The sequence below is a fragment of the Aotus nancymaae genome, unplaced genomic scaffold, assembly GCF_030222135.1.
Source record: "Aotus nancymaae isolate 86718 unplaced genomic scaffold, 86718_ANA_hifiasm-v0.15.2.pri h1tg000108l, whole genome shotgun sequence".
NCBI classification, from domain to species: Eukaryota; Metazoa; Chordata; class Mammalia; order Primates; family Aotidae; genus Aotus; species Aotus nancymaae.
Window position 1 is genome coordinate 16,149,158 of NW_026988523.1, and position 27,036 is coordinate 16,176,193.

At 38.8% G+C, this 27,036-nt stretch overlaps 1 protein-coding gene across 3 annotated transcripts in view; it reads right to left on the reverse strand.

Moving 5' to 3' along the window:
- The window catches only part of COLGALT2 (collagen beta(1-O)galactosyltransferase 2), a 126,106-nt gene that overhangs the window by 42,990 nt on the left and 56,080 nt on the right, over positions 1-27,036 (reverse strand). For all 3 annotated transcript variants that reach the window (XM_021668029.2, XM_064370419.1, XM_012444642.2), the window contains exons 2-5: positions 13,491-13,601; positions 9,805-9,922; positions 8,325-8,459; positions 4,191-4,395 (exon numbers count right to left, since the gene is read on the reverse strand). In XM_021668029.2, coding sequence (XP_021523704.1) covers positions 4,191-4,395; positions 8,325-8,459; positions 9,805-9,922; positions 13,491-13,504 — 472 coding nt within the window. In that variant the 5' untranslated portion in view covers positions 13,505-13,601. The remainder of the gene's footprint in view (positions 1-4,190; positions 4,396-8,324; positions 8,460-9,804; positions 9,923-13,490; positions 13,602-27,036) is intronic.

Sequence of the window (27,036 nt, forward strand, 5' to 3'; positions counted from 1 at the left end):
AACCTTTATTCTCTGCTTTTACTGAATCTGGCTTGAATCAAGGCTGGTCTACCAAGCACTGTTCCTTCTCTTGCCTTCACCAAGCAAACTCATCAGCTCTGCTGTTTGCCCACATGAATGCTTCTGGGAAGCTTCAAAGTCATGATGAATTCAGAAAGTGGAAGGAAAAAGATATTAAAGTTGCATCTCTCCTAATTAGTCAAACCATTTTACCATTTAACTTTCTGAGGCTTCCATAAAAAAATGGTGTGATACCTATCCAAACTATCCATCAAGTGTGAGGGTACAAAGAAGGCATTTTTAGGCATGCAAGACCATAATACATTTACTTGCCATCATACTTTCTCGGAAAGTTACTGGATGATGTGGGAGAAGGATGAGGAGGAAAGGAAGGAAGAGGAGGAGGAGGAAGAAGAGGAGGACAATTATAACTAGTAAGAAAGATTACAAACAACATGAACAGGAGAGTCAGTGTGTAAGAGAAGAAAAATAAGCCTTAGATTGATAGCTGCAGCACCACTCAGATTAGAATATATTAGAAGGCTTCAGGACATCTTCACAAACATGCAGAAAAGGACATCTGATAAATCTGAACATTCTGAGAGGAGTTTGAGGTAATTAGTGATTAGTTTTGGATCTTACTAGTAATAATAAAGCTAAGCAAAAAAAGGCAATTATTAAAGGATTAGCCTCTAAAGGAAATTAAAGGCAAAGGAGAAATAATCATAGCATATAATGACTGAGCTTGGAGTTAGGCTTCCATGATTACAACAACAACAACACTGACCATCGATTGGTTTGAAATTACATTGGGAGAACTGTGATGAGAAGAATGTGTTTGCATGCAGAGGGCAAAAGGCAGAAAGAGAGCTGACTCCTCAGTGTCTATAGTGGAGAGTCAATAAATAATGCCTACAGTAAAGCCAGAAAATCAAGAAGTACCAATACATGCACATTATTTAACATGGCTGTAAATATTATACCATATGATCATTTAAAAGAGGTAAAAGTGGTTGCCTCTGGAAGACAAAAATGGTACGAGGTGTGCAGGAGACTATTCATTTCTTAAACCACGGGTAACTATGTGAACACTTTCATCTATGTGCATGGGCAGTTTGATAAAATAAAATTTAAAAGAAAATACGTTAATAATTAGATAAAGTCTATGAAAGAGTCTGCACTCTCAGTGAAAAATGCTTCTGGGGAAAACAATTTATCTTTTGAAAAATAAAAGTGAATTACACTACATTTTGAAGGACTTTGTTTTTCTTATAAACATATAAAACATTTTCTTGTACTCACATCGTACCTTAACACTGCAGATTGATATAATTATCCCTACCCTTGGTGACGAAAAATCAGACTCAGGCTATCACTTGCCCAAGGTCACCCAGTAAGTCATTAGTGCCAAATCTTTGTCCCTAAAGAGCCAATGCCAAGTGCTTTGTACCCACCCAGGATTTGGAAGCTCAGTTCCAAGATCGTTAGTCACTAGGAGATTGCCATCCCTCCACATGGGGACAATTTTGATCACTACCAGTGGTGTCCAGTAGGAAGATCTGTCTGCCCATTGCCCATATCAGTTGCCTCTTTTGACTCACATCAGACATTTGGAAGACGACTGGCTGGCGCCGGGATGGTTCCTGTGGCCATAATACAGAACCCAGATCCCTGGTCACAATGGGAGGTGAACTCTTGACCCTGGCCTCATTCCAGCCACAGAGACTCGTCTGTGACCCAGCACTCTCTTCTTGGGCTAGAAGGGTGGCCAGGCCCTGCTCACCAGAACACTTGGATTGCCCCTCATCACCCACACAGGGCAATGGCTAGAGTCCGGGATGAAAGATTTAGGACAAAGGTTTGCAGTTATATGATCCTGCCTGGGACATCGATGATACACAGCTAGGGAGCTCAGAGCTCTCAGCTTACAGAGAGTAAGAACAAAAGAATACCAATCATCTTCCATGAAAAAAGAGGGAAAGTGCTTTGCTTCGGAAGGAAGGAAGGAAGAGCCTAGAGACACCCCTCGGGCTGCCCTTGACTCCCAGGCTCATTCATGTTTCTCTCAAAGATATTTAGAGATAAGTACAATATTACCTTAAAATTCATAGTTGTCAAGAAATACCTTTCATCTCCCCAAAATGACAGTGCACCTTTCCTGCCTTGACCCCTGCGCTGTTCATGGTCTGCACCGCCAATCTGGCCCTTAGCTTTCACTGCTTCATGACTATTAGTTGTGTTTTCATACATAAAACTCTTAACTTCCAACTAACATAGTGCCTGGCACAGAAGGAAACACTTGAGGGTTGATCCTTTCTCTTTCCTTTTGTATTTCTCCTCTTCCCAAATGAGTCACCGAACAACTTGGGTGTATGTACCTGCTTTCAGTGTTCTAAAAAAGCCTTTGCAAAGTCTGATCAGTAACACACAAAGACCTGGTGAATAGGCCAAGCACAGGGTAGAGCTGAACAATTCCTGCCTAGCCTGAATCACTCTTCCCGCCCGAATATCCAGGTATTGGTTTCATACCATGTATCATAATAATTTCAAGCATGGGCTCATAATAACGCTTTGTACAGTGACTATAAAGGTGGACTTCGTTAGGCAGTGCTGTTTGTGTAATTGTTAATATCTCACTTTCAATCTCTGAAGGAAAGGGACTGGCACTCGAAGGACTCAGAAGGCCCTGACTCTGCTTCCCATCCTGGAGAAGTCAGAGCAAATCACCGGCCAACTGAAAGAAGCAGTTTCCATTAACACTGACACAGGAATCTTTGCAAAAAAACTTCTAATCCTTATGAGGATTGCTTTTGCCTGGACACAAGGTCTACAAAATGCCTATGCCAGGCCAAAGGGTCTAAATTGCTCTAGCAGCCAGAGGGGGGACATCAGCCTGATCCATTGCTACCAAATATTCTCATTCTTAGCAAATCTGCAACTGATGAGTGGGACGCCTATGGCTTTACGGACCGTCTGATGTGTGAATTGTAGCTTGAATTTGTATTAACATTCTCATCTGCTAGCCACTTCCTCAGCTGCCTGGGATCTTTGCTCCATCTTTTCCTCCCTCAGTTATATCGCCACAGTGAGCTTATTCACCATCTCCTTGGTTTGTGAACCTATTTTTGCTAGTGGTTAAGTGACGCATTTCTGGCACATTGATAATGGGACCCGAATTCTGTCAGGAAAGTCTGAATTATCCTAACAAAGCTTTGCTCTGTCGGACGCCATGTATCTTCCTGTTGAACTGCTCTTGTGAATTGTGTCCTCCTGCGGCAAGTGTAGGGTGAAATGAGAGAAATAACTTTCCTCCCTATTGACTTGTCTTTCTCAAAAATCTACAGGCCCCACCAGAAATGCTTTCCCAGTGGTTCACAAAAGACTTCAGTCTGGCTTTGCCTCTTCTTTCACAGAGACTGAGGCTGAGACTGTTCAGTGCCTCTCTATCTGTTTTTTCCTTCTACTAGAGGGTGAAAATTAGAGTGCATGCCCACAGAGAATAAAGATGACATTCTAAGCCTCCCTTACAGTGACTAAGTTCTGGCTAATGGGATTTGTATGGAAGTGCTGTATTCAACTTCTGGATTACACCCTTCAAGGGACAGGGAGAGCTCTCCCTGCTGTTTCTGCCTTGCTGGATGAAACGCATCTGAGTTGGTAAGACACCTGGGACTGCACAATTAAGGGCAGTTCCTCGTGGAGAGTGAGAAACAATACACAAGAAGCCTGGGACTCTGAACACTTTGTGGAACAAGGCCACTGTAGCAGCTCAAACTTTCTTAAGAAGAAATGAACTCCCATTTTTAAAGTCTGTGGTCTTTGCCAGTGTTAGGCCCCTGTGACAGTTTCCTAATAAATAAATGGACTTCTATAATAAACAACTGCAATGCAGTAGCAACACAGAGAACCAATCACCTTCTCATGACTCCCAACATCACCACCAGTTCCCCCATCAACGTTACCCCCCAACATAGGGTAAGTTCCCAGGTAGAAGCCAGTCCTGGCTCTTAGTCATTGGTGCTCCCAGGGACAGAAATATAGAGGGTGCTGGTATGGTTATTGCAGGTAATTTATTGCCTCTCACTACTTGAAATGTGAGGGTGTATATATTAAATAAGATGCATGAAACAAAGGAGTTGGTCATTTTGCTGTGTCTCCATGGAGGCAATACAACCAAAGACAACCAGTACCTGCTTGCCTGCTGGAGAAGGCAAAGACGATGATGTCATCAAAGGTCCAGGTGTAGTCCTGGTGTGGGGGGTAGAAACTCAGCTTGTCCGAGGCCTCCTTCCTGAGGTCAATTAGGAAGGTGGAGTGGACCATGGGGACGGGGAAGCAGCCTGTCCTCTTCCATTCTCGAATCTGAACGTAGTCTGGGGTCCTCTTATAGAAGCCCTGTAAAAGAGCAAATAGGTGAGTTGTGTTTTCTGATCTGAAGTCTTCATCTTTTTCAGTCATTTGCTAAACTGATTCCCTTCAAGTCATCACCGGCTAAATAGAAGCTCCCAAACAAAGTCACCTTCCCTTCTCTTGTCATGGCCTATGAATTTCCAAGTGAGCACAAGAAATACTGTCTACATATAAAATAATACTAAAAGGGTCGTGATATAAGAAATAACTTTGATTTCAGCATATCTCTTGATTTAATAATTTCATAGAAGTGTATTTTATGTTGCCTTATGATTAAATACGAGCATGAGTATTAAGAAGTGGCAGAGCAGAGCAGTTAAGAGCACAGGTTCCGGTGTCAGACTCCCAGAATTCAAATCCCACCTCAGCTACTTATTGTCTGCAGGTTAGGGTCAAGTGACTCAACCTTGCTGTGCTTATTTCTCATCTCTAAAACAGGGATGATGGCACTATCTTCTCCATAAGGTTAGCTGTAAAATTTAAGTAAGATAAAACCTGAATATTGTTGAGAATACTACCCAGCACCAAAAATGTATCAACAAATAATGGCTCCTATTAAAATGACATTACGCTATGGCTAATATTTGTAATTAAACATGCATTACTTAGATATACAAATGAGGGTCTTCTTTCAATGCAGTTACTTAGTCAATATTCTGGTGAAGCTGCAGCCGCTCCACAGTTTTTGGGGATTCAGCTTCTGAAACTTCCTTCTGCACAAGCACACAGGACAACCAATTTCCTTATTCCAAAGCTCGAATCATTTCCAAAAAGATGAAGATACATCTCAACAAAACATGCTTACAAAACATACTTGTAGAAGCTTTGCAAGGTATTTTGGAAAATGTTCTAGGTGATGGCAGGCTCACTGGGATGAGTGTGAAGTTTTGCAAGGTCAGCCCTCTGAAGGGCATGATACTGTGGATGCAGAATTTCTTATGTGTTCATTAATCAGTCACATCACTTTATGGTCACATTTCCTGTTGTAATTCAGCATCCACACATAAGGCACTATGGCTTCATCTACTTCTCTGATATTCCCTTCAGATTCTAGAAGAGTGTCCCTAGCTGAGCTAACCCTAATGTGGACCCCGTGATAAGGGATGAGGATCACAAATGAAGACTTAGAAGACATGGGTCTCAGAGTCATCTGAACCACCTTCTAGCCATTTCACCTTAGCCCATGCCGACCCTCTTTGAGCCTGAGTTGTTTTTCTCCTGAAAAATGGGATAATAGCTACTCTGTAAATCTCATAAGGCAGCAGAATGAATCACATGTGATAAGGTTGATGAACCTATTTTGGGAACTGCAATTCATTATATGAAGTATTATTATTACCATAATTTTTAAATTAGCCTTTAACTTAAGGATCGTTTAACATTCTCTATGGTTTCTCCTAACACTTCAGCTTATGAGCAGTCTTCCAAGGGATAAAAGGAACTCGGGTTTTTTAAAGGGATGCCTAAGGACTCGTGTCAAATATAAAGTTCTAAACTGCTTAGGAACAATATTCCCAGAGTGAGAAGCTTGGAAAATCCATGATGATGATGAATCACTGAATATCCTTGGGGTGGGGGTGAGAAGGAAGGAAGCAGTGAAAGTGAGAGAGAATAAATGTGCCTCTGCAAAGAGGCAGAGGCAATGAACGTGTTTCTTTTTCCACAGAAATTGAAGCTTGTTGGAAATAATTCCTGTTCATTGGCCAGACAACATCAAGGTCATTTTGTTTTGAATGTGTTTAAAGGCTCTGGAAACCAGGGCCTGCCCTGAACTTATGAAGTCATTGGTCCTTTCTATCCTGCCTTAGTGGAGACTAACTGGGATGGTAGAAAGCCAAAAATAAATGGAGGAAAATAAGAATTGTCCCTAAGTCGCTCAGAATTTAGTTTTACTGTACAAAATAAGTGAGTACATTTCTCCTGTTTGCTTTTAAGCATGAAAGCAAATAAAAAGATAATATAAATTTGTAGGCTGTGACTACTAGGATAACCCACCCTTTTTGCTGGTGTCAAAGCATAACTCATTAAAAGTGACCCTCAAGTGATTCTGCCATGTGAAACACTGAAAATGTATGAATTTAAACTAATATAATGCTTTGCGGATTATTAACTGAAAATGTATGAATTTGAACCAATATAATGTTTTATCCCAAGGAACTGAATGGCCTTTAGAAATATGAACCTATCGCATTCAAAAGAGACATAGAAAATAGCACACATCCAAAATCTCTTACAGCTGGAAGAAATAATTACAACAAAAGAGGAATGCGTCATCCAGTGGTGTACTGGACCACACATTGTTAAATTTTCAGAAATTCTGCAAACCAGTTGACATGTTGGTAGCTTGGAATCCATAAAAAGAAAAATCATATTAATCCCCACCATTCTATTAACACCTTAGGTAGCAGTTTTGTATATTTTTAATAGCTATATCATCAAGTAGCTATATTGCAGTTTACTTAACCTTTTCCCTTAGCTTAACAACATTTAAGTTGTTTGCATGGTGGGAGTATTTAAACCATAAAAATTGACAAGTGCTACTAACCAGGGTTTTTCCCACAGAGAGCCAGTTATTAAACATTTATCAGCACACTACTGGCCTTATTTCTCATCCAAAACAAAACCAAATATAAAAGAGAGACTCAAACTTTAGCCCTTTGGCCATGAGAATACATTGAACATACTCCCCCCTTTTTTGAGACCAAGGTCTCACTTAGTCCCTTAGGCTGGAGTGCAGTGGTGTGATCACAGCTCACTGCAGCCTCAACGTCTTGGGCTCAAGCAATCCTCCCACCTCTGCCTCCAAATAGCTGGAACTATAGGTGTGCACGACACCACACCTGGCTGATTTTTTTGATTTGTTGTAGAGATGAGGTTTTGCCACGTTGCCCATGTTGGTCTTGAACTCCTGGACTCAAGTAATTGTCCCACCTCAACCTCCCAAAGTGCTGAGATTACAGGCATGAGCCACCACACCTGGCCAACATATCTTTTTTCGCTTAGCACGTTTTTATCCTACACTGATACATATTACATTAATCAGTTGAATTTATCTCTCTGATTCATTAATTAAAGAATAAAAAATATAACCAGCCATAAGCATTCACTAAAACAGACCACTAGACTCTGAAGATTTTACTATGAAAAAAAGAAATGATAAAAATTCAAACTTTTTTTAAATTTGAATTTTATAAAAACAACCTACCATGGAAGTTTTCATTATTAGAACTCTTTGAAAATAAATTTGGCAACATAAATTGAAGGTCATCAAAATATTTATACTCTGATTCAGTAATTCCACTTCTAAAAAGCTATCCTATGGATATTATCTTAAACAGTGAAAAATTATATTAATCATAATGGTCATGATAGTTAAAAGCTGTGAATACTTTAAATGCTTTTCAAACCAAGATAAAAGTTAAGTAAATTGCAGTATAGCCGCTTGATGATAATATAGTTATTAAAAATGTTCAAGTTTCTATCTATGGTGTTGTCACAGTGATAGGGATTTAACATCTGTTTTGTTGGTTTTCTTTTAAACTTTTTTTAATTTCTAAGTTTTTCTATAGTGTTCTTATGTTAGTTTTGTAATGACAAGAAGAATTGATTAAAAATAGTAATCCCTAAATTGGCTGGGGGAAAGTACAAATTCCAGCATGCTTTATTGACTAATTTTCAGTTTCTAAGGTTAAGCTCTCTAGACTATTTTCTTCATAATTAATTAATACAGAAGAACCCCACTGGGTTGTGGCATTGGACCTAGATTAACTGCCCTTCCTAAAATCGTTGCTCTGGGAACACAATGACATGCATGTTTCAAGGGAGTGAGCAAGAGAAAGGTGAATAGGGCAACTGTTGACAGGGTGTTGCCTTGTGAAAACTAGAAGCCTTAATTCATTAAGCAAAAGACTTGCCTTAGGGGTGATTCCACACCAGAAATTAGAATACAAGCCCCGAGACTCCAGCATGGGGGCCACAATAGTTTTGTTTTCTGCAATCAGTAGATTGAGGGTCTGTGGATTAGTCAGGAAATTGTCGACATCTATGAACTAGGAAAAGAAAAGGATAATGTTAGGTGAAAAGGTACTGTTCAGTAACGAGTTTGAGAATAACCCAGCCCTTCTGAAGGATCCCAGAAGCGTGCTCATGACATATGGAACCAGTTATCTATGTCCTCTTTACTGAAACCCAGAGCAGCTAGGTGGTTCTCATTCAGTCAAAAAACATTTAGTCTAACTTTCGTATGATGGGCTTTGCATAAGGCACTAAAGCAATAAATTGGTGCTGCCACACTGGGCACAGCCTCAACCAGGACCCAACCTACACTTTGGCTAGTGTTTTAAACACAAGATATTAATGGTTCCCAAGCCATTAAAGGTTCATTCAAAAACACTTATTGACTGCCCAGTCTAGGTACAGATGGGCAGACCTACTTAGCTTTTCCATAGTAATGCCAGAGTGGCTCAAAACAGAGCTATCAATTTATTTTAATGCTACAAGTAAAATTTTTGTTTAAGTACATTATATCAACCCATGTTAACCAGGGAAGCTATTTCCTATTCTTAGAAGTCCCTGTTAACAGTGATTTATTTACAGAGACAGTGTAACAACAGATTCTAACATATAAAATAAATCATACTAAACTGTACACTGAAAAAGGGATCAACTGACAGATTTTACATTATGTAGGTTTGATCACAAAAAAAAAATTAGAAGTCTTCATTTTTATGGTAGCCAATCTGTTTACCCCAAATTTTCTGGTTTAACATTTGTACACTTCAATGGCATTTAAACAGCTACACAATGTTAAGTATTGTCAGTACAATTTGAAAACTTCTGTGAAAGGATTTGTGTCACAAGTGTGCATGATACATTATTGAGCCAATTTTCACTGTCATTGAAGGACTGGGGATGGACATAAATTCTCCAGAGCATTGCTGGGGGCAACCAGGAAGCCAAGCAAGAGATGCTACTCCCTAGATCATTCAGGAGCAAAAGGGAACGGTTTCAGAGCTGTTTAGTTCAATCTATTTTTTACAGAATTATTCTTTCATATCCCCCAAATTCTTCCAAAAAGTTATAAGAACAATTTACATTGCTTTACCTACAGCATTTCCCACGACGTAAAAATATGCAGAGTTCTTCTGCCTATTGCAGGGCAGAAACCAAATAATTCAGGCACTTCTTCACCTACCCACTAAAAACGCATGTGGGTCTGAAGATGAAGTCCAGGTAGCTCAATATTAAACCACCAAACATTTCCTTGGGCCTTTCTTAAAAAGCAGGGGAGGCACTGCCTAAGCCAAAGTGGTTTTGATTGCTTCCATGGTTTGGACGACTGATTTGGATACATTCTAGATGACAGTTGTCAAGAAATCAAACATCTCTTTTTACCAGAATGTAGTCTGACCATTTTTCCCTCGCAGTTCGAAGGGCTGCCTGTCGTAGTTTCATCACATGGGCAAACCGGGAGCTTGGCCAGTGCTTCGGTCCAATTTCATCAGGATAAGACCTAAAATGATAACGACAGCTCATCATTATTGAATGCCTACACGTACCAAGCTCTGTTCTAAAGGTTTATATGTATTCATTCAATCTTCATCAACCCCAGAAAGTAGATACTATTATTGTTATCATCATCCTCATATTACAGATGAGGAAACTGGAGCAATGAGAGGTCAAGTAACTCACTGCTTACTGTATATAGGAATCTTTATATGAAATATTTCAATGAGTTCTCATGAGAGCCCTTTCAGGTGAGTACTACTGTTCTCCACATTTCACAGGTGAGGACATCGGGGTAGAGCAGTTAAGTCATTCATATAATGTTACACAACGGGGCACAATTACGATTTGAATCCAAGAAAAAAGCTCATGTTCCCAGACAATTTTTATACATCCTGCCATTGAATAAATTTAAAGAGTATGCAGTGTAAAACACGAGTTTCCCAGGAAAAACAAAGGTTTACTTTACTTGTTGGAGTCTCCACAAATGATTCCATATAGTCTAACACATTGATCTATCTTAGGTAAAGTGAGATCATGGGATCTCTGTCAACATTCACAAAACAGCCAGGGCAAGACTCCTCCAATGGTCACATAGGCAAGTGGGTTGGGGCACCCTCCAAAACCCTTTCTAAGGCACCCAACTGGCATGGACACTGATACTGTTGCAGTAACCCAAAACCCACCAGCACTTCAAGATCTCATAGCTGCACTGGGAAAACATTTGTTTTAGTGACGAAAAACTGGAAAAACAATGAGACTATAACTTACAAATAAGGTTAACAAAACTATGTACAGCAAAGGAATTCTCTGGAATGTCTTCCTCAATTATTTTTTCAATGAAAATCAATAGAATTCTCATTTTTCTAAATATATTGTCCCTCCAAAATGCCTGCTCTGATATTTTTTCACACTGACCTTGGCATATAATATATTTAGTCAAAACCTGGCTGCAGAGAACATTACCAAGATGCAAAGAAGGCACACAAAGTATTTCTGTGCCATTTTTATTAGGCCAAATTCCATTATAAGGCACTCTAAAGGAGTGTTTACAATCTTTTACAGTGTTCAGGCTTCATTGTGAAATATTGCTTGATATACAGTCCATGGGCTTGGATTTGAGAAATATATATGTATATATTATATTTGTATTTATTTATTTATATAATAAATTATATCATTATATAATAAATTGTATTTATATATTATAAATATAAATATAAACATATATTTATATAAATATAAATGTATATATATTTTATATATTATATTATAAATATACATTTATATAAATATAAATTTATATATTTATAATTTATAATATAATAAATTTATAATATAATATAATATATATGTATAATATAGAAATATATAAAATAATATTTATATTAATATGAATTTATATATTATATTTATAATATATAATATAATATATTTATAATAAACATCTATTTATACATGTATATATCATAATATATTTGTATTTATTTATAATATAAATATAAATTTATAATATAAATAAGAATTCTTACATATAGAGAGACTAGAAGAACAGAAAGTTGTTCTGGAATAGCATTTATTATTACTATTATACAAATTTGACTTTCAATAAATGACTTATGTTTAGAAGAAATTCAAGCAACTCCTTCATTCTATGTCTACAATTCCTTAAGGTAAAATTGTAGTAGCTTTGGGAACATTTATAATATTAAGTTTTAAATACATTTATTCTTGTTCTTATTTGCTCATCCAACCAGCATTAACTTATTGCCTGCCAAGAATATGGCTCTGAGGGGAGAAGGGGAATATAAAGTGTTTATATACTCTAGCCCCCGCCAAAGAACCTATGATTTATCTAGAAAAAAAAAAATACACTAATTGCATAGTTAATTAATGATGTTGGTTCAGTGTATCGTTGTGCCAAAAAGGATGACATAGAAAATAAGCAATACAATTGTTGAGACAAAGGTAGATATTTATAACTGAATGATTAAGAATAGCTTTCTGTAAGAATTAGTTATAAAGAAGGAAAGGATCTTCCAGGATCTGCATAAGCAATAGCATGGGGTTTGGAAATAAAAGGAACATTTCTGAATAAAGCACATTTTCTTTTGGTGCTAAATTCATGGAATTTAAAAACTAAAAGTCTTAGGTGTTTGAACTTTGTTCTGTAGGTCCTACAGAGTAAGTGAAGTCCTTTTAATAAAGAAATGACATCATTTCTATTTGAGGTAAATTGATTTGACTGTATGGTATATAGGATGACTTGGAGGTAGAAGCAATTAAGAAATTGCTATGGGGGCCAGGCGCAGTGGCTCACCCCTGTAATCCCAGCACTTTGGGAGGCTGATCACCTAAGATCAGGAGATCAAGACCATTCTGGCTAACATGGTGAAACCCCATCTCTACTAAAAATACAAAAAATTAGCTGGATGTGGTGGTGGCAGGTGCCTGTAGTCTCTGCTACTTAGAATGTTGAGGCAGGATAATCGCTTGAACCCTGAAGGTGGAGGTTGCAGTGAGCTGAGATCACGCCACTGCACTCCCGCCTGGGCAACAGAGCCAGACTCTGTCTCAAAAAAAAAAAGAGAAAAAAAAAGAAAAAAAAATGCCATGGTAACCAGGCACAATAGCTCACACCTGTAATTCCAGCACTTTGGAAGGCCAAGGTGGGAGGATCACTTGAGGCCAGAGAGTTCAAGCCCAGCCTGGACAACATAGCAAAATCATGTCTCTCCCCCACCCCACCCCCCAAAAACATTAGCCAAGCATAGTGGTGCATGCCTGCGGTCCTAGCTACTCAGGAGACTGAAGGGGGAGTATTGCCTGAGCCCAGGAGTGTGAGGTTACAATGGAGCTATGATCATGCCACTGCACTCTGGCTGGGGTGATAGAGTGAGACCCTGTCTCCAAAAGGAAAAAAAACAAAAAGAAAGAAAGACAGAAAGAAAGAGAGAGAGAGAGAGAGAGAGCGAGAGGGAGGGAGGGAGGGAGGGAAGGAGGGAGGGAGTGGAAAGAGGGAAAGAAAAAGAGGGAAAGAAAAGGAAAGTAATGAACTTCTATGGTTAAGATTGGAAATAACCTAAATGAGCATCAATAGGGGATTGATTAAATAATTATGGTAAATGCATATACAACAGCTATTATGCAGTAAAACAAAATGAAAATGAAGCTCCTTAACTATTGCTATAGGATGATAATCAAGATATGATAAGCTGAAAAAAGTAAGGTATATGTAGAAAGTACACACATTTTCACTATGATCCTTCACATACAAAAGGTTTATGTTTAAAATACGGATAAATAATATCAATATTTTAAAATATACACTGTCATGGCAATTTATTTATGAAGTAATGAAAACCTGAACATGGCTGGCAGCTGTGGGAGTAAACAGGAAGAGGGTACTGTGAAGATTCGTAAAAGGGAGAAATGGCAGGTATTCAGAACTCACATAGGTATAGAAATTAAAGACAGCGAAAAGTCACATGTGCCTCCAAGCCTGGAAGGCCTAGAGAACTGGTTACAGAGGAAGGATAAATAACGAGTTTACAAAATTTGCTCTTGCTACTCACTCTGGTTCATCCATAGGCCTCCACTCCACATAGTGATAGAGTCTCTGTACATTTTTCAACCACTCCCTGAGTATTTCTGTTGTATTATCCACATTGTGATCAGTGGCTGCCCTGCATGAGAGAAAGCACAATATAGTTTAACTTTGTCATCCAAAGACAGAGAGGGAAATCCAAAAGACCCCTGAGTAACTGAAAGAAGAATGGCTACTCGTGGATAAAAAAATGTAAATATGAAAATAATTCCCTCATAGTCCAAACTAGACAATACATTTCTAAAGTAAGAGACACTGCTTAAAATCATCTTTGTGTCATTAGGTCATTAAACAGGGCTCACCCAGTCGTAGAATCTGTAAGTGATAGTATTAATAAATAAACACATGAAAACACTAAGACACTGTAAGCAGAAAATGAATTAACCAAGAGTCAATTGATGAAGCTTCTTGGAAATTTTTCTATGTTTTAATTTTTAGATACCCAAGATGTAAACTCTGCCTTTTAATTTCACTAACAATGACCCTCAATTTGAGCAATAATACTGCTTTATCTTCATTTCAAGTCAATTTTCTGACCACAACAAAATATCTAGTCAGTGCTGCTTTAATCATTGTGAAGCTACAATAATAATTCTCAATATAAAACTCAAAATTTAAGGTATCTCTAATTATCTATTTTGGATTAACTTGACCATCAGTCATACAAAATAGAGTATTTTCCAAAGCCTTTAAATAATGTATTCAAAACTTGTACCTGTTCTACCTTGAAAGTTTAACAAATGGATCCACTTGTAAAGGGGCTTAACTCATTTATTTAAAAAGTATTTTCAAATTGTATCACAAAGCAATACCCAACACATGTAAAACAGTTATTCAGAACACCTATAAATGAAGAGATAATGAAATGAAAAACAGAAAAAGAGAAGAAAGCAGGGGTTGTAATCCTAACAACAAATAAGGTAGAATTCAGGCCAAAGACTATAAAGATGACAAAGAAGGAGACTTTATGATACTAAAAGAGGCCATTCACATCAAGATACACAAACTGTGAATATCTATGCACTTTCATATATTACAAGGGTCAGCAAACTTTCTTTTAAGAGATAGATAGTAAACATTTTAGGTTTACAGGCCATATACTATCTGCACTATTACTTAACTCTGCCATCATAGTGATAAGTCAGCCATTAACAATACGTAAATGAATGAGCATTGCTGTGTTCCAATGAAACTTTATTTACAAAAACAAGCAGTTGGTCTGTAGGCTCTAATTTGCTGTTCCCTAATATAGTAGAAAGTATAAAAACTGTAAAGAAAAACAGAAACAATAATAAGAGATGCTAACATACCACTTTCAGTTAAAGATAATACAAATGAGGAAAAAATAAACATATATAGGATCTATACAACATACAAATAGAGACTTCTCAAGTGCACAAAGAACATCTAATAGCATTGACCAACAATTACATCCCAAAGAAAGCCTCCATAAGATTAAAATAATATAAACAACATTCTCTGATCTAAATGACATATAAGTAGAACTTTATAATAAAGTAAAATCCCCAAATCCACTAAAAAATTCCTTATAAAGTTGTTTTTTTAAAAAAATAATAATTACTGGTGGAAAAATAAATACAAGCCAATTTCAGAACTTCCAAAAATTAATAATGAAAACACTACATATCAGACTTTTGGGATACAATTAAAGTGGTAATCATAGAAAAATTCAGTTTTATATGCTTAAATAAGTAAAAATAAACGAGTTAAACTTCTACTCAAAAAGCTAGGAAAAAAGCAATAAAGCAAACATATATAAAGGAAATTAATAGAGATACGGGTAGAAAATTGTGAGGCATAAACCAGAAAAAGAGTAGAAACAAACTAAAATGCTGCTTCTTTGAGAAAAATCAATAAAAGACAAGCTCTAGTTAATCTACGTTAGACAAATATAAAACAATAAGAAATGGTAAGGATGGGAAACAATATGATTGATTTGAAAGAAAAATTTTAAAAACATATAAGCAACTCCTTGGACTCTATGATAAATAAATTTGAAAACTAGACATAATAGAAAATTTTCTAGAAAAACAGATGCTAGCAAAATTGACTCCTGTGGCGATATAAAGCTTAAATAAATAATTTCTATGAAGACGGTAAAGAGGAAAAAAAAACAAGTAGGCTCATGTTTTTTTATGAGGAAATTCTACTAAACCCTACACTAGATACTTCCAATGCTATACAGCTTGTTATCCAGCGTGTAGGAAAAAAATGAAAATTCTAAGTTCTTCTAATATTGCAAGTATAATATTGGTGTCTAAACCTGATGAAGATTTACACACACACACACACACACACACACACATACACAAAACTATAGACCAATATCCTTTAATGCATATGCTGCGAAAATCTTAAACAAAGTACTAGCAAACAAAGTCTAACGTCTTAATAAGAAACTATAGCATGTCTAAAAATGTTCAATATAAAGGAATTTCATTAACATAATTCACTATGTTAATGGACCTGAAGAAAAATCACGATTATCTCTGCAAATGTGTAAAAGGTCTTTAACAAAATTCCACACCTATTCCTGGTTTTTAATAACCACACAGAATAAAATTAAAGTAGATACTAAAAAAAAAGTCACTACAATTAAAACTGTGTGGTAATGACACAGGAATACATGACACAAGGAGACAAGTGGGACAGGAGAGAAAGTATAGAAATTCCCATATTACCATGTAACAAAGCTGCACATATATTTTCTGCATCTAAAATGGAAGTCGAAATTTAAAAATAAATAAGGTTTCATCAAAAATATATAAATATAATACAGTTTTGAAAAATGATCAGAGGTACACATGAAAGAATTGAGCTTCTATTGCATCATGACTTTCACTGCTATTTGTAGGATGATTTAAAATAAATTCAAAGTAAATATAAATAAAGGTGTGAGGGTAGTGGCTCATGCCTGTAATTGCAGCACTTTGGGAGGCCAAGGTAGGCGGATCATTTGAGGTCAGGAGTTTGAGACCGGTCTGGTCTACATGGTGAAACCCTGTCTCTACTAAAAAAAACCAAAAAATTAGCTGGGTATGGTGGCACCGGCCTGTTAGTCTCAGCTACTCGGGAGGCTGAGGCAGGAAAATCGCTTGAACTTGGGAAGTGGAGGTTGCAGTGAGCTGAGATTGGTGCACTGCACTCCAGTGTGGGTGATAGAGCGAGACTCTGTCTCAATAAATATAATAAACAAATAAAACATACAAATAAAAAACAGTCTTTTTCATTAAACATGAAGCATTATAGTTTTTATTGGTTTTAAATTGCCTCTAAATTTATTCAAAACATTTTTATCTCCTAAAAAAATAATCTTTAAGAGAGGGAATGTTCAGGAATGTTCAAGAGAGAAAAATACATTGTTAAGCAAAGCAAAGCACAACAGAACTCTGTTTAGGCAGGGAATACATTTCTGTAAAATACCAAGTAACTTAAAACTATGCAATTGAAGTCATCAGGTATAGAAAAGTGGGACACAGAGGTATGTAGCTAATATTTGAAAATCTTATCTCGTAATGGATACTTGAATTAAAAGATAGATACTTGATAAAAGATTAATAGATACTTGAATTAAAAGATAGATACTTGATAAAAGATGAATAGATACTTGAATTAAAACTAGCCTAATTAAAAACATCATTCAATAACTACAGATGACTCCAATGGCCAACCTGATAAACTTTCAAGTGTCTTCTTGAAATTAGATGAGAACCAGCTCTTCTCTTCATGGCAAGTTCTAGCAGAGAAAAAGACCCACAGGCTCACCTGGGCATTCCATGGCCTGGAGAGGGAGAGAGGTGATGTGTGAAGCTGACAGTTTTGAGGGATACCAGGTGAACATCTTAGGACAAAGATGGAGTAGGAGGAGCCCTTGGCAACTCACAGAGGTGGGAAAGTGATGCAGAAAGCAATGCAGAAGACTACAGGCTCCACTGAGTTTGCAATTGTGCCAAAAAGTTCAACATCAGCAAAAGTCACATCTGTTGTGACACACGGCCACAAGCTACCAATGTCCAGGGTAACAAGCGGCCATGAAGAGCGCAGTGAGAGTCGAACCACTGGGTTCGTGATAGGAAGCATGCAGAGAGCATTTCCTGAAACTGAGAATTCACTGTAAAGCACCTTATTCTTCACTCAAAACATTATGAAGAGGAATAAGTTAAAACGAAACAAAACAAAAATTCCTTATCACAATGTTAGCCAGAAGTTATGAGAATTCTACATTATTCTTAAATTATTTATAAATAGCATAGGAGAATTTGCCAGGTGCAGTGGCACACACCCTTCCCAGCTACACGGGAGGCTGAGGTAGGAGGATCACTTGAGCCCAGGAGTTCCAGGCTGCAGTGAGTACAACTGTGCCTGTGAATAGTCACTGCATTCCAGCCTGGGTAACATAGCAAGACCCCATCTCTAAAAAAAAAAAAAAAGAAAAAAAATAGCCTAGGAGAATTTATAAAGCCTCTACTTTTTTCCTTGGTTGTTGTTTCTTCATTACACAGGACTTCTTAAATTCTCTTTGCCTTCCCTACATCAATGCATTTCCTATTCCTTTTGACAAAGTTTGTCTTATCTTATGAAATGTATTTTCCTGGTGTACAGATTAAACAACTCCAAAACTTGCCTAAGCATCCACTCCTGATGAACAACCTTAGAAATTAGCTGCCTGTAGTATACAGAGGTACAGATGTCTAATTAAAAACAGAAGCACAGATTTCAAATATTCTTTTTATTGAGTTAAAAAATGGTCTGTACTGCTACTTCCCTGAATTAAGGTTCTCTTTGTTCTCAGGCTTCTGAGGAAATGAACATGTTCTCCAGTTGTGGCTGGAGAGAGGTGCATTCATCCTGGTCTTTGATGTGCAGGGCCAGTCTCTCCTACACTTGTTCCCAGAGGAGGAAGAGGAGGAAGAGTAGCACAGGCCACACCAGCCCACCGAGGAAGCCTTGCAGCCCCCACTTGAGACTAAGTTTCTCTGCTTCTCCTCTCCACTGTCAAAAAAGTCAAAAACACAGAAATCCAGGCAGACACTAACTGCTGCCTTGTAATCTCTCTGACAAAAGTATGTTTCCCTTTGGATGCACAAGCTATTCAGAGTGTTGGAGAGAGACACCAAAGGCCCAGATGCAAGCTCTCTGGAGGAAACCCGAAGCTGGTGTTAATGGTTCTATTTTCAGAGCCCTGTAGCACAAGGCAGCAACAGTGCAGTGCCTGTCCTGCTGCAGCACTCCACAAGCAGCTAGACACAAAAACCTCTGTGGCCGAGGTGGTTTTTTCCATGGAGCTAGGAAGCTGAGAACCCAGAACGTGTGAGCCCCCTCAGGAGGAGCTGAGGCACTGTGGCCCATCTCTCTATCTGAAGGCTCCTTATGGTCCCTGTGGAAAATGAGTACTGCCTCGGATCTGTCATTCTTCTCCCAATCAGACCAGAAAAGGCACCCAGAAAGGTCACAGACATCACCAGTGGATTCCTCGAAGAAAACAAATGATATGCAAAGACAACTAGATATCTGGAGAGGTGATCTGCAAGTAATCGACAGTCTTCAAACTGGAAAACCACAGTTTGCAAAAACACAAACATGGGCTGGCAGGGTGACCATGTTTCTGGGAGGCTGACACTGCTCAATCTTTGCCTCAATTCTCCAACTAGAGTGGATTAACACCTAAATTGACACCTCGACTCACTCTCTCTTCCCTGGGTCTCTCTGACTCAGGATAAGACAGCAAGGAGAGGCTGGGCGTGGTGGCTCATGCCTGTAATCTCAGCATTTCGAGGCCAAGGTAGGTGGATCACCTGAGGTTAGGAGTTTGAGGCTAGCCCAGCCAACATGGCAAAATCCTTTCTCTACTAAAAATACAAAAATTAGTCAGATGTGGTGTTGCACACCTGTAGTCCCAGGTACTCGGGAAGCTAAGGCAGGAGAATTGCTTGAACACAGGAGGTGGAGATTTCAGTGAGCTGAGATCATGCCACTGCACTCTAGCCTGGGCGAGAGTGAGACTCTGTCTCAAAAGAAAAACAAAACAAAAAAGGACAGCAAGGAGAGCTCAGCTCTTGAGCTGTTTTTAATTTTCTTTGAAGGTCATGTTGGGACAATAACTTTGTTTTACCTCTGAGGAGCCCTGGTGCCCAGCAGCTACCATGGTCTCTCCCTTCCACTTTTAGGGGAGCTGTGGCCCTGACACAGCTTCAGTGCTCACGGTTGGCCCCTGCTCTGTCCAGGAGTCCTGGCTTGCTTTCTTTGGAGCTAGTACCTGAAAAGGGAGTGCTGGTAGAAACAGATGCCACATCTGCACTGGCCACCTCTCACCCTAAATGCTGCCCATCTGCTTTCCCTCTGATTCTGCTTTTAGTTCTTATTTCTCCTCCTTCGTCTTCTCCAGCTGTACAAGTTAGCAAAGGCCCATGAGTCTCAGATTGAAAATCAAATTAGGACAAAGGGAAACACGTATTGGAGACATGAGCACAGTATGTGTAGGGATCCCCTTGGCTGATGATGCTCCCAGGTCAACAGGTGGACTGTCACTGCTACATGGAAGGGAGCACAAAGAGCAGGCCAAGAAGTCAACATGTCTGCAGTATGAGACAGCTTTACTGCTTGGCTATGGACAAAAAAAAAAAAAAAAGAGATTTATCTGGCAATGTCTAAAAACACTGACATTTCTCCTTGTTCCAGGTGTTAGTTTTCATTTCTAAGTCTTGCCTCTTAAGACTCAGTGCCAACTAGAAATAATTAGAACTGACTCATTTATTTTTACCATAGTCTTACTAAGGTTGTTAGGGCTAAACTCATATTGGTAAGCATGAGGCCACTGGAATCATATTAAAGATGCATACTGGATCTCTCAACAGGTGGGACACAGAAATTGAGGACATAGTACTATTTATGTTTATTTTATTTATTTTATTTTAATTTTATTTTTTTATTTTATTTTAGAGAAGGAGTTTCACTCTTGTTGCCCAGGCGGGGAGTGCAAAGGCACAATCTAGGCTCACTGCAATTTTCGCCTCCCAGGTTCAAGCAGTTCTGCCTCAGCCTTCCAAGTAGGTGGGATTACAGGCATGCAACACCATGTCCAGATAATTTTGTATTTTCAGTAGAGACGGGGTTTCACCCTGTTGGCTATGCCGGTCTTGAACTCCTGACCTCAGGTGATCCACCCACCTCTGCCTCCCAAAGTAATCTAGGATTACAGGCGTGAGCCACTGCGCCCAGCCAGGACACAGTACTTCTGATCACTTCCATCTGTACTGAGCCTCAGGGAATATTCTACGCTTCCCTGCCATACCCCAGAAAGTCTAGACCTCTGTCACTATAGAAGAGGTCTGCGACTGGTGGAAGAGGATGGCCACACTGGGCAGCGACTAATTGATCTTGGTGCCTGAGAACCTGCAAAATACCTTCTCCAGAGATGCAAGAGAATGGCAATTGAATGAACAACAAAGTTAGTCACCACCTGAACAATCCTCACCATTACTAGTGAGTTGGCAAAAGTGAATTATCCAACTAGAGACTTCAAACACTGAACTGCCCTCTCAGACATTTCTTGTTTTCACCCAGCAAAGAAGAGTCATTGGTGCAGAAAATAAAGGGCTTCACCTAAAAATAAAATTCCACTAATGAAAGCAACCACTGTAATTCATTTTCAAGAAAGGTCATATTATCGAATCCCATGAGGTGGTGGGACTTGCACAGCTGGAGAAGAAGAAGAAGAGGAAATATGAACTAAAAGCAGAATCAGAGGGAAAGCAGACGGGCAGCATTTAGTGAGAGGTGGCCAGTGTGGATGTGGCACCTGTTTCTACCAGCACTCCCTTTTCAGGTACTAGCTCCAAAGAAAGCAAGCCAGTACTCCTGGACAGAGCGGAGGCCAACCGTGAGCTCTGTGTCCAGTCTCAAGGAAAGACTCCCCAGCAGCAGACCTGCCAAAAGGAGAGACATGCTCACCCACTCATCAAAATATGCCAATTGATTTTTGCTTCTTGGTTACCAGGTAGAGTTCTGTCTAAAGATCTGGAACCCTTCTTCTGAGTGGAAACTAGATATGCATATGGTTAAGGACATGAATATGGATTGGGGACCTGGGGATTCCTCCCCAAAAGTCTTTTCCTAGATCCTATGGATACCAAGTCAATTAGTTGCAATTCTTCCCAATGAACTAAGAAATCAGAAAAACTCACTTCTCATTAAAACCTCCTCACCAACGAAATATTTATACTTCCTCAACATCCCTCCTCAGTATGCCCCATTTCATCCCAGAAACAATCATAGACACAACACACCTGAAGGCTGGATATGTGTGATGTAAAAATAAATATTTGATTCTAGAAATCCAAGCAACCAACTAATCAATTTCACCTCTAAACAGCATCCCTAAATTTTTCCTGATGGTAAAATTTGCTGATTGATTGACCAGTTAACCGTCAAGTCGAAAGCTCATTATCATCGTTCAATAAAATTAATCAACTTAAGCATATTATAATTGAGCTGTTTTTTTGATACTCATGATTCTGAGACATGTTGTTCTTCTCTTTGTGTTAAGAACCTCTCAACGTTATGTCACACACTATCCCATTTTTAGCCTTATGATTAACTAAGTTACTCATCATCTTTATTTCCCCTGTTACAGAAAAGAAGGCTGAGGATCAGAGGTTATGACTTGCTCAAGTCATGCAAATGGTGGGTGCTAGAGCTTGGCCTTTTTACTCAGGGCGTCGAATCTGTCCCTCAACACCCACCCCCACCAGGCTCCCCACCACTCCTGTCCAACAGAGAGTAGATGACCAGGAAACACCTGTCAAATTGAAAGGTCTCTACCTTGTCAAGGATATTAATCAATATGACCAATAAATCATCTCAGGATGACAGGATGGAAATGTCCCAGCAAGAAACAAAAGAAAAATGGGAAGATCTATCCATTATCTACAAGATTTGCTTAGGTTTTTTTTTTCATCATAATTCTCCTTGGAGTCACAACCCTTGGAATTCCATGAAAATATCAGTGGGAGCGTCTGAGATAAGACAAATATGTTTCTCATTTGTCTAAGTACCTTTTTCCTGTTTTTCTTCTCCTTTGTCCCTTGTTTATTCTTCTTCCCACCCTTTCAGTCACTCTTCATGGCCCCTTTTCTCGTCTGTATTGGATTTTCCAATTCTGTTAAGTTCTTTATTTTGTGGATGTACCCTGAAAACATGTAGTTACTAGTTAAATGAAGCACAGGTACTAAAGAGAAGACACAGCAGGATCCATACACATTTTCTCCAGGAGTCCTGAACTTCTACATCCTCCAAACACATCAGGCTAGATTGGACAGCCCCTATCTGTAATTATGCATCAATAGCTTGCCATGCTTCCAGCACTGTGCTTGCTCCTGTATTGTAATTAACTGGTTCTATTTCATTCTTCATTACTCGACTTTCTTCCCTGAGGCCAGGGACTGTCCCAGTACTTAACAGTTCACTATAAAATAAGCACTTATCATGAGTTTGATGAATGAATGAATGCACAATTTCAGGGGAACTTCTCCCCATCCAACCCAAATGCCTACAAAGGCTGAGCACAGATAACAAAGAAGTGAAATGAACCATGTCTGAGCCAATGGTGTGAAAGGAGGACTGATGAGAATAGCACATGTGGGCCCCAGCTGATTGCTGCTGCGCTGGAATGTGTGCCCAAAAATTCTAGGCTTTCAAATTGTTTCAAGAGGAGCTGGCTATCTACATTTTAGAGATAAAAGTCTATTTATAACCTGTACAAACTTTTAGGCTGAAATGCCATGAAAATATTCCAGCCTGGCAGGAGTTCTCTGAAAACCATGGAAGCCAACATAAAAAAACCCATTGTTTCATCTCTTAATAGCCCAGGTCCATCCAGCCACACATGCTCAAGGCACATATTTCAGTGATTAAATAATTCAGTTATGGCTGGGAGGATAGCAATAATATCACTTCGCTGCTTTCACAAGACAGATAACATCTTCAATGAAAAAGAAAAGATAAATATGCACAGGTTGAGCAAGGTGTAAGTAATTCTCTCAACCAGTCTAATATCAAGAGAATTGGAAAAAAGAGAAAAAAATGATGCAGGCACCACGGAATGAGTATAAGTGTAGACTTCCTGAAAACACCATATATACCTCCTCTCTTTGTGCAGCAACTAAGACATAATCACTGCTGCACAAACTTTTTCTAACAACTTTATTGAGATATATTTCACATACTGAATATTCACTCGTCTAAGTGTCTTTCAGTTGTGCAACCATCACCATTATCCAATTCCAGAACATTTTCATCACCTCAAAAAGAAACCCTACACCCATTAGCAGTCACCTTTCACCCCTCCAGGCCCTGGTAACCATTCTACTTCCTGCCCTATGGATTTGCCCATTCTTGTCCTTTTTTATCAATGGAATCATACGATTGTGGCCTTTTGTGTCTGACTTTCACTTTGGACAGTGTTTTCAAGGTTCATGCATGTTGTAGCATGTATCAGTACTTAATTTCTTTTTATGGCTAAACAATATTCCATAGTATGGATATGCCACATTTTGTTTATCCATTCATCAATTAATAGACATTCGGGCGTTTTCACTTTGTAGTTTTTATGAACGATGCTGCTATGAACATTCATGTAGAAGTTTTTGTGTGGACATATGGTTTCATTTACCTTGAGTATGGCTGCTCAATTTTAAATACTATGGAAAAAGAAGAAAATTTATTTTATTTTATTCTTTACCATTTGTGGAGAAACTACTATGTTCCAGTCACTATGCTGACCATTTTACATATATAATTTTAACATTTAAAGTAATTCTCCTGTAAGTATTATGATCCCCATTTTACAGAAGAGAAATGTGAGGCTTAGAGACTCTGTTCCAGAGCTTGTTTTCTTTCCATTTATACTTCATCTTTGATATGTATTTTTCTTAATTTCTGAAATTCTCAGTTTTCTGTTCCAATGCAGCAGAGAGGAATCCTTTCCTCTGCTCCATGAGTATCTTGGTTGTACATGAGATGAGCAGACGCAAGGAAGGGTCCAGGAATACGTGGGCCGCTGCAAGAAAGCGAGAAGTGTCGGGTCTCAGCAGAGGAGCTGGGGTGGAGCAGCTGAAACAGGACATGAGTGATGAAACTCTGAGGGGTAAGCCCAGCGCTGCCTAATGGCGGGGCTGGGTTACTGTAAACAGTCAGTCCTTGGGCCTGGCTGGGCAATGCTACAGCAAAACATGGGGCCTCTGACACATGAGGTCATGGGGAACTGAAGCCAGCACAACCACAGGGCAAGTCACAGGCCAAGGACTGGTCTTGCTATGTGCAGCAATGATTGGCAGGAGGATCTCCCCACCAGGAGCTGCTCTGTTGTCTGGAGGAAAACTGGCTGACAATGTGAAGGCAAAGCAGCCTCTCGGACTGAGGACTGGGGAAAGTTGAAGGAAGGGTCTATGTTCTGTGTAGAAAGATGTACTTTGATTCATTTCTTTCTGGAAACAACTGCAGTTAATGATAATAAATATTTTAGCTATCTATTAATTCTGAGTTCCTTGACACTATTATTTCACTAAGGACATCCTTAATCAAGTAACTATGAAGTCAGGAGGCATGGCTCTTTACCAATTAGCTCTGAAATCTTAACGAATTTACTTGAACTCTCTGTGCCTTGTTTTTCCAACTGTAAAATGGGACAATAACATCTGCTGCATTTACCTAGCTCATTGGGTTATTGTAGGAGCCAACGGTGTGTGAAGGAGCTTTCAACAACATTTTCCTTGAAAGCTGGCCTTTCCCTGGCTGTCCCCAACACACACACACATCCTCAAATTAGAAATAAGACAGCTTGTTAAATAGGCTCTTAAGACACATGCCAAAATGTTCAACACAGGCATTTAAGGCAATCAAATGAATTACCACAGCCTACCATTTTTTAAGAATAAAAGATATACATGCCCCTTAAACACAGAGAAAGTGAAAGAAATGTACAGCAAGGACTGCTAATTATCTCAGTATCAGTTCTCCTCTTTTTCCCTAGTTTTTTCTAAAAAAAAATTTTCCTAGAATTTTTAGCTGAGTCTATGACTGTCCAGCTTAAAGAGTAAACTTTAGGCTCGATGACAGCAGGGACATTTGTCTCTTCTGTTCACTGCTCCATCCTTAACATTTAGACCAGTATGTGCTCAATAGATATTTGTTGAATGGTTCCTTTCACATCGAACTCCTAGCCCAGTAAGAACTATAAAAACACCTATACAGTTCTCTCAGTTCAACAGATACCAGCTATGTATCTCCTCTGTGCCAGTGATCATGGCATTTGCTGGAAGGCAATGCCTTGTCAGTCATGTCGAAGTACACCCAGTTTCTCACAGCTGGACAGGAAATACAGATGCATAAATAAATAACTGTAAATCGGTATGACATTGTTGACGAGGGATATATGATATGGCCTCCAAGTGCCACGGAGGACGGAGTGGCTAGAAAGTTGTGGGAAGGGCCACGAGAAGCTTCTCAAAGGATCAGAAACCTGAACTGGGATTTGAAGAATGAGCAGATATTAAGGGAAGGTAGAAAGAAGAATGTACCAGAAAAAGGAACAACATATATGGAGGCAGAAAGGGATGGAACAGTCTGATGTGTTTGTGGAACTCCACATAAATTTGTTGGGCTAGAATTTAAAAGCCAGGGAGGTGAGATGGCTGTGGGATGTCAGGGCTGATGCAGTTATCAGGGATGGGGTCAGTACAGGACACAGTGAAGAGGGCCCCCCTTTCCTGGGTCCCTAGCATCTTTCCCTCCTTGAAAAAATAAACTAATTTATAATTCTCTGAAATTACACATTTTTGCAGACTGTGACAGGTATCGCCTTTAGCATGAGCATGCATTTATTCTTTGATTCCTCGAAGGAAATGCCCAAAATACACATGATGTGCTGGCCTATTTTATTCAATTGTTTCAACTCCATCCACAGGTACAGCTGCCACATAGTCTGAGTTTTCCGGGAAAGGTGTGATGTAGAACATTCTGACCCATTTTCTTCATAATTTCATTTGTACTTTCCAGACTATGTGTCCAAAGTAAACACTTAGCATGTGCTTGATTAAGTGAACAAACAAATGCTTATATAAATCAGTGACACAAACGAAAATATAGTGGTTATATTTATTAAGGGTCTATTACTTAATGAAAAGCCATAGCAAATCTGTAATAGAACACTATTGGATACATATAAATCATTCTGATTTTTTTTTAAAGTCGTCACATTTTTCTCTTACAGTATTTGTTTCCCCGTTGAGAAAGTTGGGCTAGAAACGTGAACAAAGAGAAAAAGTATACGACTTACAAACTGAATTCAAGGCTGTTTTCCCACAGAGTAACCCAGAATGAGAACTTGGCCCTGACTAACAAAAAATGTCAGCCCAGTTAGTCACTGTTAGCCAACACTTGTTGTCCTGGTTCCAGTAACAACACTCCTGCCCATCTCAGGAGGGAGAGAAAAATGT